The 23,715-nt window shown below is 44.8% G+C and overlaps 2 protein-coding genes across 2 annotated transcripts in view; both read right to left on the bottom strand.

Moving 5' to 3' along the window:
- Positions 1-1,031: 1,031 nt before the first annotated feature.
- On the bottom strand, positions 1,032-22,784 carry nox5 (NADPH oxidase, EF-hand calcium binding domain 5; the record flags this gene model as incomplete). The annotated part of the gene is made up of 16 exons (XM_083974445.1): positions 1,032-1,163; positions 2,496-2,662; positions 4,034-4,133; positions 6,660-6,744; positions 7,073-7,197; positions 9,067-9,111; positions 9,198-9,431; positions 10,876-11,018; positions 11,186-11,318; positions 12,272-12,454; positions 15,312-15,484; positions 15,557-15,710; positions 18,044-18,281; positions 19,498-19,708; positions 21,197-21,347; positions 22,665-22,784. The coding sequence occupies 16 exons, from the start codon at positions 22,782-22,784 to the stop codon at positions 1,032-1,034; spliced, it is 2,394 nt and encodes a 797-aa protein (XP_083830571.1).
- Positions 22,785-22,906: 122 nt separating this feature from the next.
- rpgrip1l (RPGRIP1 like) overlaps positions 22,907-23,715 on the bottom strand; it is a gene marked incomplete at its 3' end in the record, with an annotated part of 67,719 nt that continues 66,910 nt past the window's right edge. Inside the window, exon 25 of the mRNA XM_083974443.1 lies at positions 22,907-23,055. Within this exon, the coding sequence (XP_083830569.1) occupies positions 22,907-23,055 (149 nt within the window). The remainder of the gene's footprint in view (positions 23,056-23,715) is intronic.

Here is a 23,715-nt window from a genome sequence, read left to right as displayed (position 1 = left end):
GTATTGAAGCCCCAACATGAGAAATTGTTCCGAAATTGTTCGTGAAATTTGAATTTTGGGTGAACTGTCCCTTTAATAGATTCTAAAGAGAGGTATAAATTCTTGCTCAAACTGTTTCTTCTAATGTTGCAGCTGCAGTAGTTGGTATATGCTATATGATGAGGTGCCTGTTCTCTTCCTTCTGCCCTATGAGATTATTAGCCTATTTTGGTTTTTGTATGTTTTGCTATATTGCTTTCCCCTTAGTGATTCTTAATTGTATTGTACAAGTGGTGTATTGTGTCTTGTGTTATACGTATGTCTGCGTCTACTGTATGATTGTATCTGTGTGTTGTGACTGTATTAGTTGTTTTTGTTCTGCTTTTCCCTTGATGGACTTGGAAGAATAGAATAGTCAGTTTTGACTGAATGTTTGGACTCTATGGGCTATGGGCTATGGGCGCTCTGACATCGACTACACAACCTGGGAATTACTGAGTCTGGATCAGTTTCATGACAGAGGAGAAGTTTGAACTGGATTATCATAAAAGACAGTAAATACACATGATGTCAGCAAAGACACAGGGAGACAGGAACTTTATTAATAATAATAATAATAATTCATGTTTTAGTTTTTTACTTCAAACTTTCTGTTTATTGAAGACGTCATTTATCTGAATGTTAAAGTTCATACGTAGATAGCAGAGAGAGGACGACACATCATGTTGTATTATATAATATTATATCATTTAATATAATAATAAAGAGCATCAGTGTGAGGACACAACGTGGGCACAGACTGATGACATCATCGATGAGGTCACAGGTGAGACTTTATTATCTGACAGGTGTTTGTCACCTATACACAACTATTACACAATCCTACTGACAACAACACACTGAGGCAGGAAACACAGGAGCTGCTGGGCCCACACACACACACACACACATATACACACACACACACACACACAACCACACACACACACACACACACACACAACCACACACACACACACAGACACACACACACAGACACACTCAGCAGGTCCTCAGAAGTTCTCCTTGTAGAAGTGGAAGCCGAAGTGTTCACACTGAGCCTTGATGACTTTGGCCAAAGCCGGAGCTCCACAGTAAAACACATGGACCTTCCCCTTGTTCTCCTCCGACACCTTCTGGAACACCTGAACACACACACACACACACACACACACACACACACAGGTTGAGCAGGTGTAACCAGTGTGTTGTAGTGGGTAAACTGCTTTCTAGGTGGTAAACTGTTCATACTTGTATCACATAGACGCTGGACCCAAAACTGACACAAACTAGACCACGGACCCCCATTGGACAACACACCAGAAATACACAAACTATCAATGTACGTTTAAATTAGGCCTAGCTACATTTTTGAAAGATTATAGAGACATTTCTGGAAAAAAAGTGGTACAATTTCTCCAAAAAAGTTGAAACATTTCTAGAAAAAAGTGGTAAGATTTCCAAAAAATAAACAAAAAAAAGTTTAAGATTTTTTAGAAAAAAGGGGGTAAAATTTCTTAAAAAAAAAAAAAAAGTAAACAGTTTTTTTTTTTAATTTAAAAAAAAAAAAAAGTGGTAAAATTTCAGTTGGGGACCATGTCAGTGCCCGATCCGTACCAGGAGCACGATCTGTTCCAGACGCTTCTACTTCCCCCTTCTTTTAGTTTACGGCGACACGGCGGATATGGATGAAAACAGAGACGTTCTTTGTGAAAAACACAAGCACGTCGCAACGAATTCCCCTCTGTTCTATTTCTGATTAAATTAAATGTAATGTGACCGATCAGTTAATTGTAAAACATTTATTTATTGATGTAAATGTGGTGATTTCTGCTCCTGAAGCTTCACTTTTCATTTACACAAACTAATCAATGAGACCATAAATTAATCTGCTCCTTTCTCCACCGGCATGACGACGTCTGGCTGACCGGTCGATCACAGGTTCGATCCCCTCAGCCGGCCGCTGCTGCCTCTGAGATGAGCCGAACTGACCACAGATAGGACTCTAAAGTCTAAACTGTGACTTTCTCACATTAAAAAAATATTTAAAATGAATAAAGTGACGTTTTAACAACGCTTGAGACTTTTAGCTGCTCTACTGCTAGGCTAGCATTTAGCATAGCTGCTAGGCTAGCAGTTAGCATAGCTGCTAGGCTAGCAGTTAGCATAGCTGCTAGGCTATCAGTTAGCATTGCTGCTAGGCTAGCAGTTAGCATTGCTGCTAGGCTAGCAGTTAGCATTGCTGGCGCATGCGCAGAAGCGTCTGGAACGGATGTTGTTCCGGGTACGGATCGGCCACTGACAGACCCCCTTGAACTGAACTTTAGTTAATAGTTTTGTTGTAAATATTTTTGCCTTTTCAGTGGTATCACACAGACTACACCGCTGGCTGTAACAGACAGCAGCAGCCTCACCTTGGCCCACTCGGGTCTACACCACTAGGTTGTTGTTGTTGTTGTTGTTGTTGTTTATCTCACCTTGGCCCACTCGGGTCTCCCCGGCTGAGTCCTGGTCCTCAGTCCGGTGATGGAGTCTCTCTTCTCCTTCTTGGCCAGCAGGTCCAGCGCCATCTGCAGGCCGATGGCCTTCATGTCGTTCTTACTGAGCGCCGACGTCATGTACATGTGCATCTCTAGGAACCGACCTGAGGACAACGACACGGACAGACAGACCATAATATAATACATCCATGGGGTCAGTGGTTCTGGAGGAGTCGACTCACACCGACACCTCGCCAACGTGCTGCAGACACGAGCACACTGCAAAAACTCAACATCTTAGCAAGAATATTTGTCTCATTTCTAGTCAAAATAAATCTCATTCTACTTAAAATAAGACTCATCACATTAAAAGTAGCTTGTTTTTAGACACTTTTTACTTCTTTCAAGCAGATTTTCACTTGAAATAAGTAGAAAAATCTGACAGTGGAGCAAGTTTTTCTTTCTTATTACAAACACAAAAAACTTACTTTCACTGGCAGATTTTTCTACTTATTTCAAGTGAAAATTGGTTTGAAACAAGTGAAAATGATCTAAAAACAAGTTCATTTTTAGGTAATGAGTCTAAAGTCTGAGTTTTGACTAGAAATGAGACATTTTGACAAGAAGTAAGACAAATATTCTTGGAAAAATGTGGGTTTTTGCAGTGTAAAGAGACCTGGCTTCACTGAGACACTAGAGACCGGTCGCTCTGTCACACACTGACTATTAAAGGTCCAGTCTGTAAAAGCATTCAGATTCTAGTTCACAGCGCTCACTAGCTCCCGTGGGCAAAGGTACGGTGGCCTCCAAGGACCAAACAACTAGTTAACCAGGACTGAGACGACTGGGAGTGTTTCAGGAGCGATGAGGTGAAGATCTAAACCATTTCACCACATGTCTGCTGTTTCCTCCTCCTCCTCCTCCTTCTTTATTGGTTTATTTATGAATGTAAAACTCTTGAAAGCTGCTCTCTGATTGGCTGGATTTTCCCTTCAGGCTGCCGTACAAACATGGCGGCGCAAGATGGCGGCGCTCTCTAAAGCCAGACCCTTGTTATATGTAGATATAAAAGAAGAATCATAAGGCTACGGAAACCAAACAGGTTTTATTCTATAGTGATTATACACTGATACTAATATATTCATTATGTGGAGTGGATTCAGATTTTAACTATAAACCTGGTTAATTATTAACACACTGGACCTTTAACTATTATCTAAAGTGCTCACAAAATGATCCACAGAGTCCAGTCTTACCGTGAACCAGACTAAACCATCACTGATCATGTTTCTCTCATTACTGGACGTTTGTAAATTCTACAACATTGATGCACTGATGCTGCTATTGTCTCATCAGACGAAGAAACAGCTTCTGATCCAGTTGATCGTAGTTTTAAGTCGTCTTCGCTGCAGCCTGGTGTTTGGTTCCTTCAGTTCCTCGCTGCCGACCCACCGCTCACTCACACGGCCAACACAACATCGTGTCAAAGGAGGAACTAGAACTAATAAAGTTTTGTTTTGAAGGCCACTCCTCACCCTCGGGCTCCTCGTCGGCCTGGTCCATCTCCAGCTTGGTCAGCAGACTGACGAACCACTCAAACGACTTCTGGTCCCGGTTGATCCAGATGAAGTCCACCTGCACGGTCCACACACACACACACACACACACACACACACACACACACACACACACACACACACACACACACTGTTCACACACTCACTGGGTACGTTTACATGTGGTGTGTCCCAAATCGCGCACTTGTGCACTTACACTTAATATTTTGAGTGCATAAGTGCGTTCACACTGAGCAGTGCGCGAAAATGTGGTGCGCTATGCGCACTCAATTGGCGCACTCAAACGGCCAGAAAATTGAGTGTGGATCGATGCATACTTTCCACACTTAACGGCCGCCATCTTGGTGACGTAGCGGAAACACGTCACTACTTTTCAAACGGCAGCGGTTGCTTTGAGCAGCGACGGAGCTGACACCGGCGTAAATGTCTTTAAAAAACACTAATAACAGCACAACAACAACACTAACACAATAATACACAACTTAATAGCTCGTTTTGATCGGTAAAAAGCGCTGTCAAGTGTCGGCGATAGAGCTCCAACGGCCGGTTGCTATGGTTGCAATCAGAATTTAAAAAATAGAAGAAGCAGCTGTTGAGCCATTTCCGGTAAGTGCGCAGCAGCAGTGTTTGATTTGAGACGGTACTAACCTGTCGAAATTCGTGCACTGAGCAAGGCAGTGCACTGCTTTACAGTGTACTGTAAAGCAGTGCACTGAGAGAAGTGTGCGATTTGAGACACAGCAATGGACAGTTTCAGTCGGTTTCAGAAAGGTTTGGGAAAATACTTCATGTAAACACCTCAAACCGTTTCAGTTTCTCCAAACCGGTTGAAGTTCCAACCAGTTAGAAGTTGAAGTTGGTGGTTTAAACCTTTTCTAAAGCGATCTGTCTGTCATGTTTACACTTGAAACGGGTTGATCCCTGGCTGCGTTCGTTCTGCGCACGCTCAGGACTTGACGTACGTACGCATGCAGTCTTTTTTCTGCAGGTATAGTCTCTCTTTCAGTCTCCTCTGAAATCTTTTCTAGCCTGTCTAGCTGACGTCAAGAGCTGGATGAGCCTGAGTCATCTTAACCTTAATGATAATAAAACCGAGGTCACCGTATTTGGCCTTCCAGAAGGCAGCTTACAAACAATTGATGGTCAAGATCTCCTTGCTTTTAACACCACTCCTTTTATAAAAAGCCTTGGGGTAACTTTTGATAGTAAACTTGATTTTAAGAAGCAAATCAACTCAGTGGTAAAAGGGTCTTTTCACCAAATTCGTATTTTATCAAAAGTCAAGCCTTATTTATGTTTTAATGACTTGGAAAGAGTTATCCATGCCTTTGTAACATGTAGGCTCGATTTTTGTAATTCATTAGGCTATATGTTGGTCTAGACCAGAGCTCACTCCGTCGCCTGCAGCTGGTGCAAAACGCTGCTGCTCGCCTTTTGACCGGCACTAAAAAACATCAACACATCACCCCTGTTCTGGCCTCCCTCCACTGGCTTCCTATCCGCTTTAGGATTGATTTTAAAGTGTTATTAATTGTTTTTAAGATTTTAACTGGTCTGGCTCCTCTATATCTAGCAGACCTTATACAAATCCAAAATCCAGCCAGAGATCTACGGTCATCCGGTGAGTTGTTGCTGGATGCACCGAGGTCAAAATTAAAAACTAAGGGTGATCGTGCCTTCTCTGTGGCTGCTCCCAGACTATGGAACAGCCTCCCATTACATGTTAGACATGCAGGATCCATGGAGAGGTTTAAGTGCGCCTTAAAAACGCACCTTTTCTCCTTGGCCTTCGGATCCATAAGGACTTCTGATCCTGGCTAGTTTTTTTTGTTTTTTTTGTTTAAATATCTATGTGCACTGTTGTCTATGACTACTGTAGCTGTGCACATTTGCATTTGCGTATGTGTATGTGTATGTATGCGCATATGTCCGTATATGTATATGTACATACATCTGTGTGTGAGAATGTGTGATAGTATGCATGTCATTTTGTTTCTTGCACATGCATTTGTCTTTGTTTCTGTCTCTGCTCTGTGAAGCACTTTGGACGACTGTCACAGGTCTTTTTAACTGTGCTATACAAATAAAAGTGAACTTGAACTTGAACTTGAACTCTTTTCGGCACAACACCGGTGGCAACATCTTGCATACATACGCACTCCCGACTCCAAACGCTCTCCCTTCTTTTCCTGCTAGAGTTAGGAATATGCCACGCTGCTGTTTAGTACAGAGAAATATTATAACAGCAAAGACTGCGCTCAACAAACCATGTATTTCGGCCACACAGCTGTAGCACTTCCGTAATCAATACTGTTGTAACCATAGTAACGCAATCACTCACGGCTGCTCACGGCATTCGAAGCGTTTGTTTCGTCGGCGCATGTAAACGCTCAAGCTGAAATCTTCAAACAGATGTATTTAAACCAAACCTTTCTGAAACCGATTGAAACTGTCCATGTAAACGTAAACTCACTGTTTCTTTCTTTTCTTTATTAGGATTCACTGTGTTATGACACGTCATGTGACATCACTGATGACATCACTGATGACATCACTGATGACATCACGGATGATGCTGTCCTACCTTGCGGAGCGTCATGTCGCTGTCCTTAATGTTCTCGCACCAGGAGTAGCTGCAGCTGGGGCAGTTCTGCTTCCTGCGCCGGTACCTGCACACGGGGGGAACGGACATGAGAACCGGACCGGATCGGACCGGATCGGACCGGACCGGATCGGACCTTTGTTGTATTGTATTGTATTGTATTATATTGAATTTTTCTGTGTAATTTATATAACCTTGTTTTCACTTTTAGCACTCCCCTCCCCCTTCAGGCTGCACTTGAAAATAAGAATTTTGTTCCTAATTTGCTCGCCTGGTTAAATAAAGGTTAAATAAAAAATAAAAAATTGGACCGGATCAGACCGGATCAGACCGGATCGGACCTCATGCAGCTCAGGCCACGCCAGCTCCCACCCAGGCCACGCCCCCTCCCTCACCTGTACATGATGCTCTGCAGGATGGAGGCGAAGGGCGTGATGCCGATCCCGGCGCCGATCAGGACGGCGTGTTCAGAGGCGAAGATCTGTCTGGTGGGAGTTCCATACGGTCCGTCCACGTAGCACTGAGGGTGTGTGTGTGTGTGTGTGTGTGTGTGTGTGTGTGTGTGTGTGTGTGTGTGTGTGTGTGTGTGTGTGTGTGAGGGAGAGAGAGAGACCACAACACAGTCAGAGTCAGCAGGAAGTCTGACCTTTAACCTGTGATCTCAACTAGGCTGCAGGTAACGTCATCTGATCACCTGTGTTAAATCCAGTCCATTTGATAAAGCACAATTTTAAACTAGAACATTTCCTCTGGGAAATTTTGATAGGACCACGGGGGGCTACTGCCGGGCATAGCATCTCTGTCAACATGGGAATCAAACCCACGATCTTAAGGTCGAGACAGAGCTGATCAGACAGACACATGATCATCTTTCTATAAGCACTGATATGGAGGAGCTGTAACCACATTAGGTTACCTGCGTGTGTGTGTGTGTGTGTGTGTGTGTGTGTTGGAGTGTGGGAGAGGAGCATGTGTATGAACCATAACGAGCTCTGGCCTGAGGATCAAAGAGGTTACCACGGCGATAGGGCCCCCCGCAGGCTGAGACAGACAGAAACGTGGAGAAAAAGAGCCATTTTCTGCCTCTGCACTGGTCTCACATTTAGGCTTACTGTGACAAAACGGTAACTCCTATCAGAACAAAACACAGATTAACTGTGCTGTAAGGACTTCCTGAACGATTCGGTGTGATTTTGGTGTTTCTACAGTAAATATTTAGCAGAAACGTGCAAGTTTAAAACATCGGTCTGTTCTGCTTCTCTCAGAAAATCTTTGTATTGGAGTCAATGAGGAGCAGAGACAGACGTGGCCGCACTCAGAGGCTTATTCTGTAAATTCTGTAAGTCTCTCTGATATTTTGAGCACATGGTGAGAAATAGAACAAGTTTGTCTACAAATCTGGAAAAAATTATGTGTGTAGAGCGTAAATTGTGTCCAGGAGGAGTGTGGAAAGAGAACAGTTTCAGAAGATTTCAGACAACTTCTCCCACTCTAACCGATGATGTCACGCACTCTGACACGAACATTCCGTCCAATACACACCCATTATAATCTCATAATTTCTCCAAAAATGATCATGGTCATTGATCAGGGATTGATCAAAAACTATATGACCTATCAAAACGTGGAGTAATACGACAATACACAAGACTTGTGTCTACTGTTTAAAGTTTAAAGCGGATATCAGTGGAATGTTTTTGTTAATATAAGTCCTAAATAGTCCTATTTTCCGTCAGCAATCACTTACATGAAGTATTTCAGCCTAAACACGAGTCTCTCCGTCACTCTGCTCTGCTGTAACCCGAGGAGAAAATTTTCCTTGTGGGATACAAGTGTTATCCAATGAGGAGAGAGAACGGCATGAAGGGCTGTGTGTGCAGCCAAGGGATGCGCGTGAATGTGGTGACGTAGCACGAGGACCAATTGATGCCTGACAAGGGCGGGGGCTGCTAACTCATGGTGCGTTCAAAGAAACTCGTACTTTGTGTTTTTCCTTCCTGTGAAGTCATACCAGTTCGATCTGGTACGAGTTCACGGGTCGGAAGTTACGAGTGGCCGTTATAGGGAACTTTCACAGACAACAGGATGGTAAAAACACGAGCTACGGGTTACCTGGAACGCTACCAAGTCGTAGTTGTGACTTGAAGCTGTAACTTACGGTTTCAAAAGCCTGCCTTGAACGCAGCATTAGCCGAAACGGCCGTGAAGCTGATATCTGCTTTAAATGGAGTCTCTAGGTGAAAGTATGCCTGAGCAGTAGACGTTTGTTAAACTCCAATGATTGGTCTTTTTCGCTCTTTTTTTCCACCCGTCCCATTGACTTCAATGCAAAATTTTGCGCAGTTTTTCACGACTTACGTCGCCCAAATCAGTTGTTGTGTTGTCTCACCTTGATGTTACAGAACCGGTGGTTCTCCCCAAACTTCCCAGGGATCTGCAGAGTAGAAGAACAGTGGGTCACAGACCTGAGACCAGAACCAGAACCAGAGACCAGAACCAGAGACCAAACCCCGTCTTTACCTCCCTGAGGGGCGGGGCCTCTCCTCTCTCTGCCGGTCCCAGCTCGTCCGACGGCGGCGGCTCAAGCTGAGGTCCACAGCCCGGGGGCGGTGGGGCTGTGGGCGGGGCTACGGCAGCTGGGGGCGGAGCTACGACGGGCTGGGAGCCGTTGTGCCGGTACATGGTCAGCTCCACGGCGTCGTCCTCGTTAGACGCCACCACCTGGTTGGAGTCTGTGGAGCTGAAGAGTTCCTCCTGCAGAGAACAGACACACACACACACACACACACACACACACACACACACACACACACACACACACACACACACACACACACACACACACACACACACATACACACACTCTCTCACTCAGCTGGTGTGTGTGTGTGTGTGTGTGTGTGTGTGTGTGTGTGTGTGTGTGTGTGTGTTTGTTTTCATGACAAATCAGCAAATCAGTACATTTATATGATAACACACCTACAACATCAGGACATTTCTGATGCTCCCATGTTTTCCCTCCAACACGCTCCCAGACCCAAAACCTCTGATGTCACAACTATTTATGAAACTGAGTGTGTTTATCACTTTTGTTCATCTTCAGTGTCGCCCCCTAGCGGCCGGTTTTGGAACTTGAAACACTTTGAACACATTTAGACCGACGTCACTCCGCTGGAGCTGCACTTTGTTCAGACACATTAACTCACACTCCAACATGAAGAAGATTTTAACATTACACACATTCATATTATTACATTATATTATATTAGATTAGAATTATTAGATTAGAAAACTTTATTGATCCCCAAGGGGAAACTGCTTTGCCACGCAATAAAAAACACAAACATCCACCTAACAAACAATACAAACATTTCCATACCATTGCACAAAACTTATCAACATGATTGGATACTTCATACAACAGAGTAGGCTGCTCAAAGCAAGTGATTTAAATTGATATTAATATAGGCAAGGATAAATAAATAAATATAAGAAAAATATACACCTCCAGAAGATTAAAAAACAACAACAACAGCAACAACAATAGACAGCCGCTATTTGTTATATTATATATTATATTATATGTTATAAAACGTAAAGGTGAAATCCTGCGATCTGATTGGCTGTTAACCGCGGTATATTGAGCATATACCACGGCTACTATTCTAAAGCCTTATCACAGCGTAGGCTATCACTCCGCCTCAGGCACGTATGACTGGTATGAATGGAAGTTGTTGTCATGTATCCATGACAACGGACTGTTGCAGTCCGTAGCAACAGACAGTTGATGTTTTTACGATGTTAAAAATGTAGTAAAGTAGTGTAACTGACATGTTGAAGGTGAACTTTGACCTCCAGAGGGTTAACAATGGTAGAGGGGACTGAGCAGTGACAGAGCTACTTGGAGCTAACGTCTGGACAGCTGGGAACAGATTTTTATTCTGCTGGAAGAAAACTACATGTCCTCTTTCATATTGTTGTTATTGGTAACCGGTTTATAAAAGCAACATATCCCTCCAGTCCGTGGTCTCTGCTCATTCTACCACTCTAAGAACGGCCCTTAGAGTGGTAGAATGAGCAGAGACCACGGACTGGAGGGATATATTGCTTAAATATATATGTGTGTGTGTGTGTGTGTGTGTGTGTGTGTGTGTGTGTGTGTGTGTGTGTGTGTGTGTGTGTGTGTGTGTGTGTGCACCTGGGCCTTCTGCAGCTCTCTGCGGTTCTTCAGGCTGGTGGCCAGTCTCTTGGGACTCGGTGTTGGACTCTCTGGTTGTCTGAAGTACTCGTACAGCCGGTTGGTCCACTGGCCCATGGAGCGCACATGGAGCCACAGGGTGTCTGAGGGTCAGAGGCAGTGTTGTTTTCGTTAACGATGACGATGACAAAATATTTTGTTAACGCCCCCTTCGCTATTTGAACAGAATTCGAATTATTTCAAAAATGAGAAGTTTGTTCTGACAGACTCAGGTGAGGTTTAGGTGTGGCTCAGGCTCAGCGTAGCCTACCTGACTCCTCGGGGGCGCTGCTGATGGTGAACGGGTGCCACTCGTACTTGGCGATGACGGGGATGTTGATGTAAACGTAGTCTCCAGGTTTGAAGTGGAAGAACTGAGGACGTCTGATGACCAGGTGAGTCACCTGAGCACAGGGAACCAATCACAGCACAGAGACCACATCACCACCTCGCACCATCAACCAAAGAAACACAGAGACTAGAGACTAGAGAGTAGAGACAAAGGAGTAGAGACTAGAGAGTAGAGATTTAAGACTGGAAACTAGAGAGTAAGTCAGTGGTTCTCAAAGGTTTTTACATCAAGGACCCTAAATTGGCACAGATTAGACCACGGACCCCCATCGGACAAAATTTTGAAGTAAATGTCAGAAATACACAAATATTTGTTCTGAAACTGAAGAATGTTACATTTTTTGTCAATGTACTGTACGTTCAAATTAGGGCCAATGGCTTGAATTTTTGGAAATATTATAAAAAACTACTACAATTTCTCTAAAAACATTTAAACATTTCTAGAACAAGTGGTAAAAATAACATATTTTTAAAAAAAATTCTAGAAAAAAAGTGATGAAAAGTGGTAAAATTTCTGAAAACAATTCTACCCACCCTGACGAAGACCATATTTTGGTCGAAACGTTGGTTTTTAACACAGCTTGAATAAATATTTTTGCATCTGAGGTTACGAGTGTGCCACATCCCTTTTTTTCCTCTGTTCATTTTTCGTTTGTGAGCACCTCATCAATACAGGTGTGTGTTCCCCTCATCTTCAAAAACAATTCTAGAAAAAAATGGAAAAAAATGTCTTTTCTTTTCCTTTTAAAAAGGAAAAAAAAAGAGTGGTAAAAGTTTCTCAAAAAACTTTATAAATTCTAGAAAAAAGTGGGAATATTTCAAGAAAAAGTTGGGGACCCCCTTGAACCCTCTCAATGACCCCTGGGGGTCCCTGGACCCCCCGTTGAGAACCACTGGACTAGAGACTAGAGAGTTAAACTAAAAGAAACACAGTAACTAGAGAGTAGAGAGTGGAGACAAAGGACTAGAGACTAGATGTCCTGGTCCTGGTTCTGGTTCCTCTCACCTTGGACGGCAGCAGGTTCACCTCCACGACGTAGAGGCCTCCGATCCGGGACACGGCGATGCCCACGATCTTCTCCAGCAGGAAGAGAACGCCCGGGACCACAAACCACTTCCAGAAGTTGGCACAGTGGATCATGAGCAGAGACCAGACCCACACGTAGGACAGGTGGGACCAGTAGAACACCTGCACCATGCACAATAACACATTATTACATTAACCGTCAACTATTCTGATAAACTAATAATCGGTAGAAACCAGAGAGTAATGACTAAAGACTGGGGACTAGAGAGTAAGGAGTAAGGTGGGACCAGTAGAACACCTGCACGATGCACAATAATCCATTATTACATTAACTGTCAACTATTCTGATAATCTAATAATCGGTAGAAAATCGAGTAGAAAAAGAGTCCAGATTCTCTGATTTCAGCTTCTTCAATGTGAATATTTCTGAAACTGAGTCTCTCTTTGGTTTGTGGACAAAACAAGACATTTGAGGACGTTGTCTGGTGGTTTGAGAAACACTGGTTGATGTTTTTAAACATTTTATTGACCAAACAACTAATCGATTAATCATTTAAATAATCTACAGATTAATAGATAATGTAAATAATGGTTAGTTGCAGCTCTAGTCATGTGAGCAGGGTTCAGTGCTGCAGTGACGGAGCTCAGACACCAGAGGGAGCCAGATACCTGTCAGTCACAAGACCAGGTTACCATGGAGACGACTCAGGGTCAGAGAATCAACCACAGTCCAGTGTGGAATTAAAAATGAGACACTTCAAGACACCTTCCAGTACTTCAAAATATGACAAAAATAATAGAAATCTATGTTGGAGGAAATGTAAACAGATCGGGGACCAATCACATATTTTGGTTATTGCCCCATATTGAATCAATTTTGGCCAGAATATTCTAAACATTTTGAAAATTAAAAGACGTCTGAAGCCATATACATTATAAACTGGGTTTGACTCCAGATATTACAGATTCTCCTACTTGTGGTGAGGAAAATGAAAATGCTGACACTGTCCTGGTTGTTGTTGCTTTTGTTCCTATTTGGGTCTTTGTTTTATGGGATGTCCATTTGTGAATGTAGTATATCTTAAAGGGACAACGAGGAGTTTTGGAAAAGCGAAGTGTTTTCACACTACATTTATGAGCCTCCGCACCGTACATTTCTTTGACCGGGCGCAAGACGGACTCATGTTTTCATTCATCAATAATTAAAGTCAGAGGTTCAAAGAGGTTCACATACCACCGTAGTTCCGACCATAAACGGCGATGCGGCTGCGTTATTCTCATGATTCGCAACGAAGGAAACGCTGGTCGGCTCGACCAGCGTTTCCGCCACCACTAATAATAACAAAATAACGATAGAGACAGAACGATATATTTATCGAAAATGGGCCCATTAACAAGTGTGGGTAGCGGAGATTCATCCACATTAACGTGAGACTTTTTTATAACCGAATAGAAACTCCTCGTTGTCCCTTTAAGTTGGGTTTGTATGTTTGCTGAGCCACTAATTGTTCCTTGGCTGTTATGTTTTGTCTTTAAAGGGACAACAAGGAGTTTCTCCATCGGCAGAACGAAAAATTCTGCGACAATAAAAAAGTCTGATATTAATGTGGATGAATCTACGTTACCACTTGTTAATGGTCCATTTTAGATAAATCTATGGTTTTGTCTCTATGGTTATTTTGTTATTATTAGTGGTGGTGGAAATGCTGGGCGAGCCGACCAGCGTTTCTTTACTTTCGGTTTCGTGGCGAGTCATGAGAGTAACGCCGCCGTATGAATCTCCGTTTATGGTGGGAACTACGACGGTATGTGATCGTCTTCCAACCTCTGACTTTAATTCTTGATGAATGAAAACATGAGTCTGTCTTGCGCCGGTCAAAGAATTTCACGGTGCGGAGGCTCATAAATGTAGTGTGGAAACACTTTGCTTTTACAAAACTCCTTGTTGTCCCTTTAGGGCCGGATTTACTAAAGGTTTGCGTGTATTAAAACGTGTGCAAACGTGATTGCACGCGCAAACACACGTGGAACCTGATCTACTAACTGGACGCACCGAGGATTGCGTCTCTCAAATGGGCAGAATAGCACGTGCGATCCATTTAGCGTGTTTGCCTTGATGAATATGTAAATATGGGCGTTTCAGCCAGAACGTGCAGAATACTGGGAGGAGTAGATGCAAATTGATTTATTTAGCGTACGCAATGTGATTTACGTTGTACTAACCATGTACTAACTGATACAACTTTGCCAAAACGTATGCGTTTATTGATTTGATACCTGTCAGAGCCCCGTGATCTTACATCTCTGCATTTCCTCACGTCTGGGTAATTCTCTAACAGTTTTTCAGCCGTGTTAAAGGTCTTTTACGCGCCGTTACGCACGTCTGTCCTGCAGTGCGCTCCTCTCCTCTCCTCTCCTCTCCTCTCCTCTCCTCTCACCAGGCTGCTCAGCTCCGTCTCTCAGTCCCGGTCCCGGACTGAGACACGTCACCGCTGCCTTCACCTGTCTTTGATCCCTCTGGTCAGTGGTCAGAGCGTTTAGATCCGTGTGTCCCACCTGAGCTCTCTATTAATCCACTGGATCATGGGCGGCACACACATATTATAGGTGCGTGATTGTCGCTGCAGCTGCTGCCTGTTCGTCACTATATGACGAGTTGGGCCCTGTAGCGATTTGTGTTTATTTATCTAAACAGAGCGCGAGAGAGATGAACACACATGCTGTCTTTGTCTGCATCGGATCAAATGTCATTCTGTCCCTTCGTCCGTCCAGCTCTCTGTCCACTCTCTCTATGGCGGAAAAGATTACCACGCGCAAAACCCTCATTTACATATTGTGGTTTGCACGTGTTTTCATTTAGCGGGTTACTCTTAGTAGATCAGCTGTTTTGCGTGCACTAACCAAACACGCAATATTTTAGCAGGCGCAAACAATATAGCGCCCGCTATTTGGGATCTTAGTAAATCCGGCCCTGTATGTATTGTTTTTATATGCATAAACATGTAAGTCCGTGTCTCACCTCAAAGTGTCCACTGCGGCGGACGAAGGTGCTGGAGCAGAGCACCATGAGGCTGATGACGACCTGCAGCACGACGCCGGTCAGCGAGGCCGAGCCCTTCACCCAGCCGATGCCCGGCCGCGTGGTCAGCAGGTACTCCCACAGGCTGAAGCCGCTGGTCTCCGACAGCAGCGCTGAGAGACAGAGAGGGGACATGAGGACTGAGGACACCTGCACCTGCACCTGCACCTGAGCTTCCTCCGTACCGAAGTTGAAGACGTGGGCGGTGGTGTGGACCAGCGTGTAGCAGAGCACGGCGTAGCCCACGATCTGGTGCAGCAGGATGTTCTGGTCCAGAGGCAAAACCCTCACCACCCAGGTGGCCCGAAGCCACGTCAGACAGCGCCGCAGCATCAACACCTGCACAGGTAGAGTAGAGAGTAAGGACTAGAGACTAGAGACTAGAGACTAGAGACTAGGGACTAGAGACTAGAGACTAGAGACTAGAGACTAGAGACTAGAGACTAGGGACTAGAGACTAGAGACTAGAGACTAGAGACTAGAGACTAGAGACTAGGGACTAGAGACTAGAGACTAGAGACTAGAGGCCCGCAGCCACGTCAGACAGCGCCGCAGCATCAACACCTGGACAGGTAGAGTAGAGAGTAAGGACTAGAGACTAGAGACTAGAGGCCCGCAGCCACGTCAGACAGCGTCGCAGCATCAACACCTACACAGGTAGAGTAGAGAGTAAGGACTAGAGACTAGAGACTAGAGACTAGAGACTAGAGACTAGAGGCTAGAGGCCCGCAGCCACGTCAGACAGCGCCGCAGCATCAACACCTACACAGGTAGAGTAGAGAGTAAGGACTAGAGACTAGACAGTAGAGACTAGAGACTAGAGACTAGGGACTAGAGACTAGAGACTAGAGACTAGAGACTAGAGACTAGAGACTAGGGACTAGAGACTAGAGACTAGGGACTAGAGACTAGAGACTAGGGACTAGAGACTAGAGACTAGGGACTAGAGACTAGAGACTAGAGACCAGAGACTAGAGACTAGAGACTAGAGACCCTACCATGATGAAGGTGCAGTTGAAGTTGAGGCACTGCCCACAGAGACTAGAGACTAGACACTAGGGACTATAGACTAGGGACTAGAGACTAGAGACTAGAGACTAGAGACTAGGGACTAGAGACTAGAGACTAGGGACTAGAGACTAGAGACTAGGGACTAGAGACTAGAGACTAGGGACTAGAGACTAGAGACTAGGGACTAGAGACTAGAGACTAGGGACTAGAGACCCTACCATGACGAAGGTGCAGTTGAAGTTGAGGCACTGCCCACATAGACTAGAGACTAGAGACTAGGGACTAGAGACTAGACAGTAGAGACTAGAGACTAGGGACTAGAGACTAGGGACTAGAGACTAGAGACTAGAGACTAGAGACTAGGGACTAGAGACTAGGGACTAGAGGCCCGCAGCCACGTCAGACAGCGCCGCAGCATCAACACCTGTACAGGTAGAGTAGAGAGTAAGGACTAGAGACTAGAGACTAGAGACTAGACAGTAGAGACTAGAGACTAGAGACTAGAGACTAGAGACTATAGACTAGGGACTAGAGACTAGAGACTAGAGACTATAGACTAGGGACTAGAGACTAGAGACTAGGGACTAGAGACTAGAGACTAGGGACTAGAGACTAGAGACTAGGGACTAGAGACCCTACCATGATGAAGGTGCAGTTGAAGTTGAGGCACTGCCCACAGAGACTAGAGACTAGACACTAGGGACTATAGACTAGGGACTAGAGACTAGAGACTAGAGACTATAGACTAGGGACTAGAGACTAGAGACTAGGGACTAGAGACTAGAGACTAGGGACTAGAGACTAGAGACTAGGGACTAGAGACCCTACCATGACGAAGGTGCAGTTGAAGTTGAGGCACTGCCCACATAGACTAGAGACTAGAGACTAGGGACTAGAGACTAGACAGTAGAGACTAGAGACTAGAGACTAGAGACTAGGGACTAGAGACTAGGGACTAGGGACTAGAGACTAGAGACCCTACCATAACGAAGGTGCAGTTGAAGTTGAGGCACTGACCACAGAGACTAGAGACTAGAGACTAGGGACTAGAGACTAGAGACTAGGGACTAGAGACTAGAGACTAGAGACAAGAGACTAGGGACTAGAGACTAGGGACTAGAGACTAGAGACTAGGGACTAGAGACTAGAGACTAGAGACTAGAGACTAGGGACTAGAGACTAGGGACTAGAGACTAGAGACTAGGGACTAGAGACCCTACCATAACGAAGGTGCAGTTGAAGTTGAGGCACTGCCCACAGAGACTAGAGACTAGAGACTAGAGACTAGGGACTAGGGACTAGAGACTAGAGACTAGGGACTAGAGACTAGGGACTAGAGACTAGGGACTAGAGACTAGGGACTAGAGACTAGAGACTAGAGACTAGGGACTAGAGACTAGAGACTAGAGACTAGAGACTAGGGACTAGAGACTAGGGACTAGAGACTAGAGACTAGGGACTAGAGACCCTACCATAACGAAGGTGCAGTTGAAGTTGAGGCATTGCCCACAGAGACTAGGGACTAGAGACTAGGGACTAGAGACTAGGGACTAGAGACCATACCATGATGAAGGTGCAGTTGAAGTTGAGGCACTGCCCACAGAGACTAGGGACTAGAGACTAGGGACTAGAGACTAGAGACTAGGGACTAGAGACCATACCATGATGAAGGTGCAGTTGAAGTTGAGGCATTGCCCACAGCCCTTGGCCACCATGTACCAGCCGCCCCCGTGCCGGTGCTGCAGCACGGCGCTGATGAAGAGCAGCAGGCTGAGCAGCGCGTACAGGACCAGGAACAGCAGCTTGCGGCTGTTGTTGTGCCAGTAGGCGCGGGTCAGGTAGCGCGGCGTCTGGCGCTTCTTCTGGTCCACGTCCGGGGGCTTCAGCCAGTTGGCAGCACTGGGGGGGGGGGGGGGGGGGGGGCAACAAGATGATGATGATGATGCAGTGGTGTAGTCTAATGTGTTGTAGTGGGTAAACTGCTTTCTAGGTGGTAAACTGTTCATACTTGTATCACATAGACGCTGGTTCTCTAACTGTTTTATATCAAGGACCCAAAATTGACACAAACTAGACCACGGACCCCCATTGGACAACACACCAGAAATACACTAACTATCAATGTACGGTTAAATTAGGCGTAGCTACATTTTTGAAAGATTATAGAGACATTTCTGGAAAAAAAAGTGGTACAATTTCTCCAAAAAAGTTGAAACATTTCTAGAAAAAAGTGGTAAAAGTTCTCACAAAAAGTAATTTTTTTTAGAAAAATCTGGTATAAGAAAAGGCTCCCGCACACTGTCATCACTTGCATAGGTTTATTGAGCTGAACAACGTTTCAGTCCTGAGACCTTCGTTAGGTTCTGAAGGTGTGTGAGGGAGGGAACTGTTTAATAACCTCGGAGCCAATCAGCGTCCTCACGTGATAGCACCCCAGAGGAAAAAAAATTATCAAAAAAGAATCAACAATAAATAATTCATCACTCGACAGTCAGATAAATGAAGTCCAGCACTAGGCTAAACTGCCACAGGTGTACACGGTATACAGGGAAACCATACCAAACTAAACAGTAGACTAAATCGAAGCAAATCACATAGGTTAAAAACAAGCTTCTGAATGGTTAAAGTTAAACATTTCTCAGAAACAGTGGTCAAATTTCAAAAGAAAAAAAAGTTAAAATTGTATATAGTAAGTAGTAAAAAAATTGAGAAGAAACTGGTAAAATTGCAAAAAAATTATAGAAAAATGTGGTAAAATTTCTCAAAAAAAGGGGAGGGTGGCAAACAATACAAAAAGGGGTAACATTTCTTTAAAAAATAGCAAAAAGTAGAACAGAAAAATTGAGAAGAAACTGAAATTTCTTGAAAGAAATCGAGGAAAAGTGGTAAAATTTCAAAAAAAGTAGTGGACCCCCTTGAACCCTGTCAACCCCTAACCCACTGTGAAAACCATTGACATTTACTTTAGATAGATAGTTTAGTTGTACTGGCTATACTGCAGTATTTATACCGAGTATAGCTGAGTATCATAGTACTACACAGTATTTATACTGAGTATCATAGTACTACATCAGAGTATCATAGTACTACACCGCTGTGAGGACGGGGTTCAGACCTGATGGTGAGGTTCTCCATCACCTCGGGGAAGGTCTCCAGCTCGGCCTTCAGCTCCTCGAAGGTGATGGCGCCGCTGTTGTCCTTGTCGGCGGACTCGAACAGGGCCAGCGTCAGGTCGTCCAGCTTCTCCTCCGGCAGAGAGATGGCGCTCTCACGCAGACACGACTTCAGCACCGTCCGCAGCTCGTCGGGGTCGATGGAGCCGCTGCCTGAGGACATGGAGGGGGACCGGTAACCTAGCAACCGGTAACCTAGCAACCGGTAACCTAGCAACCGGTAACCTCTCAACACCTGAACAAACGCCCTTTCACACCGGGACGCTTTTTTTGTGCCCCGACGAGCTGAGAACGGTGCTGAAGTCGTCTTCAAAATTCAAATGTGTTTCAGTCTTAAAGGAGTTAAAATGATGTGGAATAAGCTCAGTGATGAGTTGAAGACATGTCGTTCTTTGTTGAGTTTTAAGAAAGCCTTGAAATGTAAAATAATGAAAAATGATAAAATACAGTAATGATTACTTTCATCTTATTATTTTGGACTGTTGACATTCTAGGTAATTTAATTTCATAGAGTGTAAAGGAGGAGAGGCAGATATAAACCTTGGGCTTCAGCCTGTTCCCTTTTCGTTCACTGTACGATATTTTCTTTTTTGTTGTGTGTGTGTGTGGTTGCAATTGTGTATAATATGTGCTGGCTAAATTGTTCACACAGAATGGTTGATTCAATTCAATAATTCACACGTCAGTATTTTTCTCGAGTCTTCTCACAAAGACTGTGAATGTTACGCGGCAAAAATGCAACATCTTTTTTCTTTTGCACTGATGTCGATTTTTCTGAGCTTTCGCCCACGTATAAACGCATCCTTTTCATGCTACTCATCTACGGTACTAAACGGAGTTAAAGGACAATTCCGGGCAAATTCAACTCGGGGCTGTATGTTCCTAACATTTTAGGTCTAACAGAAGGAATGTGAAGATGTTCAGAGTGGATTGAAGTTCTGCTGCTGAGGCTGTTTCCATCCCTCAAAGCCACAGACAGCGTCAGATGGCGACTCAAACATGCAGCCAGAAGTTTATTTACTTCAACAAGCCGACATGTTTGTAAAACTAGATCTAATTCAAAGTCTGGCGGAGTCGAGACCCAAGTTGACGCTCGGTGTGTTCAGGTGCAGTGGGAAGCTCCCGTTTGTGTCGTAAACACAGGAATATCAACTCTGGACTTGCTTCAAGTAAATAAACTTCGGGGTGCATGTTTGAGTCTCCATCTGACGCTGTCTGTGGCTTTGAGGGATGGAAACAGCCTAAGCAGCAGAACTTCAATCCACTCCCATTCATCGCTGCCGTGGCGACGCAGGGACAGACACAACTACCACTAAACAGGAGACATTAAACTGGAAACCTACAGATTCCTTCTGTTAGACCTAAAATGTTAGGAACATACAGCCTGAGGTGAATTTGCCCGGAATTGTCCTTTAAGACACAACGTAGAGAAGAACCACCTGACGCAAAGCGAAACTTTGGTTGCAATTGTCGCATCTGTCACATATTTGCAACGTCCCCATGTGAAAGGGCCGTAACTGATACAGGCAGGTGTGTGTGTGTGTGTGTGTGTGTGTGTGTGTGTGTGTGTGTGTGTGTGTGTGTGTGTGTGTGTGTGTGTGTGTGTGTGTGTGTGTGTGTGTGTGTGTGTGTGTGTGTTACCGTCCACGTCGTACACCTGGAACAGGAAGCGCAGCTTGTCGGTCTCGTTGCCGTGGATCAGCAGGTCCAGAGCCTCCAGCAGCTCGTCAAGGCTGATGGAGCTGCTGCCGTCCGAGTCGAACAGGGCGAAGAAACGCTCAGCGAAGAAAGACTGAGCAGCCACACACAGAGGTCAGAGGTTAAAGGTTAAAGGGATACGCCAACATTTTTCCGTGTCTTGCTTCACTCCCGAGTCCATGACCAGCAGATAGACACCATCCTTTCCACTGTGCGTGCAGTAACAAGGGAGATAGAGCCGTATCACCGTAATTAGCCTAGCTCAAACACTGGCAGTGTATGGGTAGTGTTAGCCTGCCTCCACCTAAAGTTGCTAATTAGCTTAGCTCAAACGCTGGAAGTGTATGGGTAGTGTTAGCCTGCCTCCACCTAAAGTCGCTAATTAGCTTAGCTCAAACACTGGAAGTGTATAGGTAGTGTTAGCCTGCCTCCACCTAAAGTCGCTAATTAGCTTAGCTCAAACACTGGAAGTGTATAGGTAGTGTTAGCCTGCATCCACCTAAAGTCGCTAATTAGCTTAGCTCAAACGCTGGAAGTGTATGGGTAGTGTTAGCCTGCCTCCACCTAAAGTCGCTAATTAGCTTAGCTCAAACGCTGGAAGTGTATGGGTAGTGTTAGCCTGCCTCCACCTAAAGTCGCTAATTAGCTTAGCTCAAACGCTGGAAGTGTATGGGTAGTGTTAGCCTGCCTCCACCTAAAGTCGCTAATTAGCTTAGCTCAAACGCTGGAAGTGTATGGGTAGTGTTAGCCTGCCTCCACCTAAAGTCGCTAATTAGCTTAGCTCAAACGCTGGAAGTGTATGGGTAGTGTTAGCCTGCCTCCACCTAAAGTCGCTAATTAGCTTAGCTCAAACGCTGGAAGTGTATGGGTAGTGTTAGCCTGCATCCACCTAAAGTCGCTAATTAGCTTAGCTCAAACGCTGGAAGTGTATGGGTAGTGTTAGCCTGCCTCCACCTAAAGTCGCTAATTAGCTTAGCTCAAACGCTGGAAGTGTATGGGTAGTGTTAGCCTGCCTCCACCTAAAGTCGCTAATTAGCTTAGCTCAAACGCTGGAAGTGTATGGGTAGTGTTAGCCTGCCTCCACCTAAAGTCGCTAATTAGCTTAGCTCAAACGCTGGAAGTGTATGGGTAGTGTTAGCCTGCCTCCACCTAAAGTCGCTAATTAGCTTAGCTCAAACGCTGGAAGTGTATGGGTAGTGTTAGCCTGCCTCCACCTAAAGTCGCTAATTAGCTTAGCTCAAACACTGGAAGTGTAATTACGGGTGATACGGCTCTATCTCCCTTGTTACTGTACGCACAGTTGAAAGGATGGTGTCTATCTGCTGGTCATGGACTTGGGAGTGAGGCAAGACATGAAAACAAAATGTTGGCGTATCCCTTTAAAGGTTAGAGGTCAGCAGCTGGTTGTCACCTCTTTGACCTTCAGCGCCGTCTTGAACTCGTCCAGGTCGATCTCCTTGTCGTCTCCAGCGATGCTCTCAAACTGCCGGGTGACCCACTCCAGCCAGCGCGCGTCCTCGTCCAGACTCATGGTCACGGCTCTGAGGACCATCATCATCATCATCATCATCATCATCATCATCGTCATCATCATCATCATCATCATCATCATCATCATCATCAGTCTGTTAATTATGCTGCGTTCGAGACCAGTCAGAACTCAGATCTTTCCGACCTCCTACTTGAGGTGTAAGTGCATTTGAACGCTGCCTCATGTCGGAGCTCCTCCCACTCTGGGAGGTAGGAGAAACTAAATCTCCCCGACTTCTCTGAGAATCCGTCGTCTGACGTCACACAACAACCTGCACCGCGCAGAACCACGTCACCGTCACCGGTAAAACATCGATTAAAATGAATTTAAATGTCAAAACACATTAAAACGTTATTTCTGTAGGGAAATTCATGTAAAACCACTGATGCACGTTGCCTTCAGGGACAGTTTTTCATCAACAGTCTCTGTATTTCCCTCTAAAACAACTCTGTGTGGTAACGTTGTGTTATTATCTCATAGCGTGGTGAATGTGCAGCTCACAACTTGTCCACCAGAGCGTTGTGGAGTTGTTGGATTGTGTATTTGATGAGTTTGATGATGAGGGAAACCAAGAAATCCCATAATGAGCCTCCGTAGCGTAGCTCTGAGCAGCTCACTGCTCTGCTCCGCCGTTCTAAAAACAGCTTGCACCGACAATTAAAGGTAACGAACCTACTGCTATGACTATAGGGATTATGGTGATGGGCCAATTTGACTAAATGTTGAACTATCCCTTTGACAGTTTTATGGCTGAAGGAATAAAAGAGTTTCCATAACGGTTTGTTCTTCAGAGTAACAGCGGTCTGACCAGGGGATCTGGATCTCTGGTGTCTTCCTTCACCTTTTCATTCAGACTTTTTGTCCTTGACAGATGAACCAATTAACCAATTAATAAAAGAAAATGTTAAAAGACTCAATAAAAGTTTGGTAG

The sequence above is a fragment of the Trachurus trachurus genome (assembly GCF_905171665.1).
Source record: "Trachurus trachurus genome assembly, chromosome: 6".
Taxonomy (NCBI): Eukaryota; Metazoa; Chordata; class Actinopteri; order Carangiformes; family Carangidae; genus Trachurus; species Trachurus trachurus.
Note: the sequence above shows the minus strand (reverse complement) of the source record. Positions and strands in the feature narration are given on the sequence as shown.